The sequence below is a fragment of the Neltuma alba genome, unplaced genomic scaffold (genome assembly GCF_004799145.2).
Source record: "Neltuma alba isolate B1F8T4 unplaced genomic scaffold, ASM479914v2 tig00004206_pilon, whole genome shotgun sequence".
Classification (NCBI taxonomy): domain Eukaryota; kingdom Viridiplantae; phylum Streptophyta; class Magnoliopsida; order Fabales; family Fabaceae; genus Neltuma; species Neltuma alba.
Genome location: NW_021633606.1, coordinates 1 through 7,849, shown reverse-complemented (window position 1 = coordinate 7,849; position 7,849 = coordinate 1). Strand labels below are relative to the sequence as shown.

The window sequence follows — 7,849 nt, the reverse complement described above, 5'->3', positions numbered from 1 at the left end:
CTCTTTTAAAGATTCAAAATCAAAAGATAAAATTTCGTTCCCTTTCATTTCATACTCAGCAAATATTTTGTTAAACGGAAAAAACTCAAATATTATCCTCTTTCAACTCTTAATATAAGACATATTTAACTAATTTGATTAGATTAAGAAAATTAAGTAAGTTAATTATAAAAAATATGACATATTTTTCTCAAAACACCATAATCATCTTCTTAATGTCATCTCTCCCTCTTCTGTTGATTATGGTTAAAAGAGTATCTATAGAGATAATTTAAAAAAAATTAATAAATATGAAAAATAGGTTTTATATTTACGATCAAAATCAACTCAATAATTAAGTCTTATATTAAAAACCAGGAGAGTACAGACTAATCAGAAATAGCATTGATATTAGACACATTAATATAGGGGGGAAGTCAATAAAACACATTAAAAGTATTTTAAAATTAAGGCTTTTAAATGGCTTTTGCCGTAAAATACCAGCACCGTGTTTAACAAATGGCTTTTGACACAAAAACACAACATTGATCAAATTAAATGACATATATACATTGAATCAAAAGTATGAGTCAAGACACTTCACAACCATCAAACTGGGTAGATGAAATTCAAATGCAGATATTATTACATTGATAGCAAATAACATTAACAATAACAAATTAAATTAAAACAAAACAATATTCTAATTCAACAAATTCTAATCATATTATATATTAAATAGTTACCCTGTTTTGCGTCCTGTATAATTTAATTTACCGACAATGAAGGTGGGTGAAAGTTAAGAATCATTATGTATTTTTATAGAAGCAGTTCAATCTCAATAATACTATTAAAGGAAAAAAAACAACACTTTCTCTTTCTTGTACAGAAATTGGTTTTTGAAATGAAAAAAAAAATGCAAAAATTGGAAAAAGAATCTATCTTTTGTTCAAATAAGAAGGGGAAAAAAAATGAATGTGCAGGACCAGGAGGAGGAAGAGACAACACATGGGAAATATCACCGTCCAAGGTCAATACTCATCCAGATCAACGGATGTGGTTGGCTCTCCCAAAGTCAGCAAGCTTCCTTGAGCGGTTTGCACAAAACGACGACGCAGTGGACAGGTGAGGCTTCGCCGCCGTCGTGCCTCTCATTTCCCCCGCCGAAACCACCTCTGGAGGCAATCCCTTCGGGTTCCAGTGAGGGTTGGGGCTCGCCCTCACCAACGGACTTAAGCAAAAAGCCATGCCTGATACGTTCCTTACGTGGCGGGAACGACGGGTCCCACACGGTGCCGTCGATGGCGTTTTCCGCCACCGTGGGGACGTTTCCGCTGAGTAGCCACCGGCTGAAGGAGATCGGTCGCATCGATCGCAATCGACGACACAACTTTCGTTTGTCACCGGCGACATTCCCCGATCTGCTTGCCGATACCGCCTCCTCCCTGGGGCGGTCGAACTTTCCAGAGGGTTCATCCTATCCATTTTCTTCCGGCGAGTGGGAAAGATCATCGAGAACCATGAGGGAGACGACGATGACGATGGTTCGCATGATTCCTGAGAAGAAATCCTCGGATTCGCCTCGAATTTATCGGATCTGGATCCAAATAGACTTGAGAAAATCCAGAATCTCCCAGTCTTCTTCTTGAAAGACGAGCTTGTTCTGCCAGGGAATCCTGAATTGGCCTCAGAATTGCCAGTACCGAAGGTAGGGCCAAGCTGAGGCGTGCTATAGAAGAGACTGTTGTGTCTGTCACAGCTCTGCCAGCTGGCATAGTCCGATTTCCGCCGAGAGACGTACGGCGAGACAGAACGAGGAAAGACGAGCGGAGGAGGGTTAGGGTCGGATTTTCGAGGGTGATCGTCGGAGGACCGTGAGGAAACGCGCGCTAGATGTGCCTTCTCTTGTGCTTCGATGAGTGCGAGGAGACGCTCCCGGAGACAAGAGGCGCAGACGCCGATGGTGCTGCTCAGGTCCGCCCGGTGGTGCTTCCGACACCTCATCTAGCCCCTTTGCTTTGTCCTGAACAACACAACACAGAGATCACCTGCTTCAATACGACGCCGTTTTAAAGTACAGTACCAGTGGTGGAGCTTCTGATAGCCCACCGTGAGGTGAAAGAGATCTGATGGAGAATTCGAAAGGCAAGTTTGTCTTGTTGCTACGCGAGTGAGAGAGAGAGAATAGTGGGGGAAAGAGGGAGTCTGGACTCTCAAGTTTGAAGCATGAGATGGCATCTTTATTAAATTTAGAGAGAGAAAGGCACTAATACTTGCCTTGCCTGTCGAAATAAATATACACGCGCCTGTTGAATGCGTATGCTTCTCATAACTTGAAGTAGAAATTACATTAGAGCGTCGGAGGACATTTTGTACTTAATATAAAAATTAATTATTAAATTGATTTCGGAGGACATTTTGATATTTATTTTTTTAAAATTATTTCTATTGATTTTTTTAATTATAATCAAGTAAGAGAGGATAGAAGGATATTAAGAAAAATAATTATAATATTTTTAAAAAAAAATTTCTTATAAATAACTAACTTATCTAATTTTCTTAATCTAATCAAATTAGTTAAATAGTTTTTATATTAAGGACGGGAGGGGTAGAATTAAAAAAAAATTAAGAGTACCATGTAATTTTATTGCCAAAAAATGATTACATAATTTGAATAGCAATTAAAAAAAATATAATTGCCTCTAATAGAAGGATACATGTGCTTACATAAAAAAGAAATCGATACTCCATCTATCTTAAATATAAGATATAGTTAAAATGTTTCTTATCTTAAATATAGAATTTCAATATTCATAGTCTCTCTCATTTAATTTCTTTTCACATTATTTTCTTAACTTCACAGTATTTTTATGGAAAAAAAACTTAGTTCAATCTGCTTATATCAATTATATCAATTTCTCCAATCACATATAGCTATGTGTCTTTTGTTTTTGTTCACGTGAATCTATAATTAAATGCCTTTAAATATTAATATTTCAAAAATGGGACGCATGATCATATTTGACAAGAGAACTTGACACAATGAATATAAAACACTTGACATGAATATTATACTATTTTTATATAACTAAATAATGTTAAATGACCAACTGTTATCAAAATTTATAATTTTCATATATTAGTTAGCTACTTCTTATATTTAAAATTAGAAGAAGTGTTTTATATAAGCAAATTGCTGAAGATAGGTTTTTTTAGGGAAAACCATTTTGATAACGATACTAACTTGGCAAAGTTAATTAAGATAAAAAATATGTAGGTATTAAATTAAAAATTAAGAAAAAGTACAAGTATCTCAAAAATGGTTTTCTTTTTTTATAAGCAAATGTACAAAAAAAAATTGATATCTGTTTCAAACGTATTTTGAAAAATTCCCCTCATTAATCACTCTTCACTAAATAACATTATTAAATTAGGAAAAACCGTAAGTATTAGTCATAAAGGCATTTCGGTAAAATAAATAAATAAATAATTGAGACATAATTATTAGGGTAAACTAAATATTTTTTTGATATATTTAAACTAAATATTTTATACCAAATGGGTTAATTAAAATTTCTTTATATTTAAAGACGAAGGGAGTAACTACTACCTCCAATAGATTTTATTAATTTTGATCCTATCTCTAACATTTTTTTCAAAGTATTTATTATAATTTTTCTTTTTTATCCTCATCAAAAAGAAGAATGATATTCGTGACAAATTAAAAGTTATTTATCATTTTTTTAAATGAGGGTATTTTTGAATAAAAATATGTATATATAAGATTTATTGCCTAGAACTAATTTTAATCATATTTATTAGGTTTAATAATTTAGTTATTTGTTTCTTATTAAAAAGATCGGTAATATTAATATCTTATCATCAAGACAAAAACTTCCCTAATGGATTATTAGTAAGTTTTTCAGTAAATTCTCATTGAAGTTGTGAGAGTCCTTAACACTTTTAATTCTAATGAGATCTGAAATTCATCAGATTCGTTTAGATTAAAATATGTGCCTAGAAGTTTAACTAAATATTATCCCCTCCTTTTCTAATATAAAGAACAACAACTAAAATTATGCAGTTCAAAATGCTAGTTAAATTTAATTAAAAATAATAAATGTGTAAGATATATACATATTTTTTAATGATATTTTTATTTGTAAAGAGAGTACATGACAGATAATAGGTAAAATTTATTACTGAGATATGATAAATGACATATATTTAATGGGAGTAAAAGTAAAAAAAAAAATTTAAATTTTATACAAAAAAATTTTGTTTCTTATATATTTAGAGATACTGCTATGAGAGAGGTTATAAAAGGGAGGGAGGGAGTATAGAACTAAGGGGGGAAAAATAGTAGGCTGACCAAAAAATAAAAGGAAAAAAAAATGGTTTGGAGCAAAGTTGTCAAACTCGTGAGTTTAAACAAACTCGTGAGAATGATATAAACTCGGATCGTAAACTTGAATCGTGAACTCATAAGAGTTTACTTTTATTAATTAACTAGTATTAACAGTATATAATCAAATCATTAATATATAAAAAATGAGAATAATTTCCTTTAAATATATTTTAAATTTAAATAATTGAAATTATATCCATCAATGTTCATAATTTTATCACATTCAACCAAGAAATTTTTATAAAATTCATATATAAAGTCACTAAACAAAATCAAATCCAAAAATTTAGCACGAGTTTAAGAGTAATTAGCACTATTTTGTAAGCTTAAAACGTAAAAATGGTAAATTCAATAAATAAACTCGTAAATTTAATCAAGTTTATAGTTATCATGAGTTCAAGAGTAAATTAACACGATTTTATTAACTGAAAACGTAAAAATATTAAATTTGGAGAGTCAACTCACGAGTTTGATAACAGTGGTCTAAAGATAAAAAGCAAAGACACTATTTCACATACATCAAATGAATTAGGAAGAATGACAACTAAAAACTTTATAAAAAGATTAATACTAAAGCAGGATTTTATAAAGATTTTTAGCGCTAAAATATAGGAAAAAAATGAAGTATTGAATTTAAAAACTTAAATTGAGATGCTATCATAATCTACTTAATACTCACTCCTATCATTAATATAAAAGCTATTTAATTAATTTGACTATATTAAACAATTAAATAAATTAGTTAATTATAACTAATGTGACTTGACCTCTCTAAAAAATCTTTGTCTAATACTAGATTATATATTAATTTATAAGTTAAGTCAATTAGTTTTAAAACTTAAAATGAATTGGGATCTTATATTTATATTTATACTATGAAAAATTATGTAGTATTTTAATTATTCCCTTACCTTAATATTGTCTCTTACAATTGCCTCTCACACGCACCATATTTGTCATGTTATACTATATGGGCGCATAATTTATGACAAAATTTTAATTATTATGATTTGAAAACTCAATGTATGAGTGTTGACTTTGATCCCACGATCAAGATGAGATAAATATAATGATTAATTGATGCAAGAGCCTCACCCATTTCTTGCCTTATCGGCATCTAATTATTTGTTGGTTGAATGTGTGTGGCCAGGGTGGGTTTAACTTTTCTAACCCTATTTTAATATTATTATTAGTTGATTAATACTAATGATAATAAATCATCATTTTCTGAAAATTCATCATCCAATCATTTCTTCATTACGTGTCCTTGCAATTTAAAATAGGGGAAATACAGCTTTTAATTCCTAATTTCTTCGTAATTATTAATTTAGTTCCTAAATTATGATTAATTGCAAATCCGCCCTTATAATTTATTAAGCTAATGATAATAGGGGCTGAACTGTTCTAATTCGATAAATAAAAATTGAGTTCTATCGAGTTGGAAAATTGTAAAAATCCAATTTTATTGATTTGAATTTTAAAGACTAAATTAATAATTGAAGAAAAGTTTAAAATCAAAATTATAGTTTTCTTTGACAATAATGGAAATGTTTGGGGGGTGATGAGAGCGTGATTTGCACGCTCCACATTGCGCCTTGATTCAGTCAAGAAGTCAAACTTCGGCTTTTCGTCATCATGTGCCCATCATATTCTCTCTGTCTACATCCAACGGACAGTATTACGCTAAAGGAAAACACGCGCCTTTAGCCAGGGGGAACATTTTTAGTTTTAAATTACAAGTAAAGAAGGTAATATACTCCTCCGATTCTTAATATAAAACTCATTTAACTAATTTGATTATATTTAAAAAATTAGATAAATTAATTAATTATAAGAAATATAACACATTTTTTCTAAAATACTATAATCATCTTTATTAATATCCCCTCTTTCTCTTCTACTTGATTATAGTTGAAAGAGTATTCATAGGGGTAATTTAGAGAAAATTGATAAATATAAGAAATGATTTTATATTTAGAATCAAAACCAACTCAATAATTAGTTATATATTAAGGATCGGAAAAGTATATAAATAATTTTTTCTTAATTTTTTTCTTCATCTAGCCTCAATCTAGTGTATTTGTATGTTCATTCAAAATGCTTTTAAAAGACTAAGGACGTTGAGTCTAGTGGGAAAAAAAAAAAAGTTCTCTTACAACTTAGTGAATTAAGGTTCGAATTTTTATTAAAAGAGGTGTCTATATTTAGTGTCGACAGTATCTCAAATAGATTTGTCTTCCATTGAAGAATACATATACATACTAAAAAAATACATTTAAAGGCATAAAAAATAATTTTTTTTGAAAAAATAATAAATATAAAATAACATAATGTGCATATAATAAAAATGTTTCCATCTTACTTTTATTATGTCAAACATAGAATTTTGGCTGGTCAAAAAAATATGAAATTTGAAATTTTGAGCAAAAAAATTGTCATCAATAAGAGGGTATCTGTTAATTGTTTGTCCTGGGCAAAAAAATCAACACATGGTGGTTGTTTTCGTTGTTCTGCTTGGCATGCATAAAAGAGAACATTATTTATTTTGAAATTTCAACATTTGAAATAAGAAGGAAGATCAGTCTTTGGCTTTTGCTGAGATTCTATTTCCTTCTTTCAGTCTTGTTTAATTTTCCCAACAAAACATCAAATATTTAGTATTACTCACTAATTTAAGTTTAAATTTTAGACGGGTTTAATATGCTACCTTCCCTTCTCAATATAAGAATTAATTGGGCTTTAGATTTAGTCCTAAATATATAAGAACTTAATCTACTTTAATTTGTCTCTCAAATTTGTAATTTATTTTTAAAATTCCTATTTGTTATAGATATTAAAATAAGTTTCTATTCAATAGTAGTTATGATTAATAAAAGAATACTTTGAAAAAATTAACTCATTTGTTACAAATAATTAATTTAATTAGTTATTTTTTTATTCAAATTAGTCAAATAACTCTTATATTAAGGACGGAAAGTACTGTTTCTTTTAATGAAATCAACCAATATCTATATTTTTATATGAAATATTTAAGTCATTTGAGTTTTAAAGCTCACTAAGATTAGGATAAATCATAAAGTTCTAGCTTAATTTTTTCTGCGTGAAAAGGAAAACAAATTTCTTCCTTGTATAACATTCAAATCCAAGATAAACCTGAAGATTTATATTCATATTAGTCAAATCCCAACACCGCTGAGTTTTTTTTCTATCATTGTTCATCTAGGAATGTGTGGGTTTTATGTGGAATACGTCACATAAAATGGGAACGTGTTAACGAACATATTGTACGCGCATATACAGGGTCATAGGGTTGACTGTAACGGCGTGCTTGGACGTCCATCTTCTGCATTTAATGTTTTAGGTTGCATAGTCAAATGGGAACCGCCACATCCAGACGACGCACAACTTATGAACAAAGCACACGGGGCGACGATAGAGCCTTGGCGTATTAAATTCATGCAA

General features: G+C 29.9%; 1 protein-coding gene across 1 annotated transcript; it reads right to left on the bottom strand.

Annotated features, from left to right (window-relative positions):
• Positions 1-973: 973 nt before the first annotated feature.
• Positions 974-2,193, bottom strand: LOC114743983 (uncharacterized). Its single transcript, XM_028932165.1, has one exon. The coding sequence runs from the start codon at positions 1,981-1,983 to the stop codon at positions 1,027-1,029; it is 957 nt and encodes a 318-aa protein (XP_028787998.1). The 5' UTR covers positions 1,984-2,193; the 3' UTR covers positions 974-1,026.
• Positions 2,194-7,849: the final 5,656 nt, after the last annotated feature.

Bases quoted from the DNA above. Each gene is read 5' to 3' on its own strand.
- LOC114743983 (XM_028932165.1), bottom strand. From the start codon at position 1,983: ATGAGGTGTCGGAAGCACCACCGGGCGGACCTGAGCAGCACCATCGGC.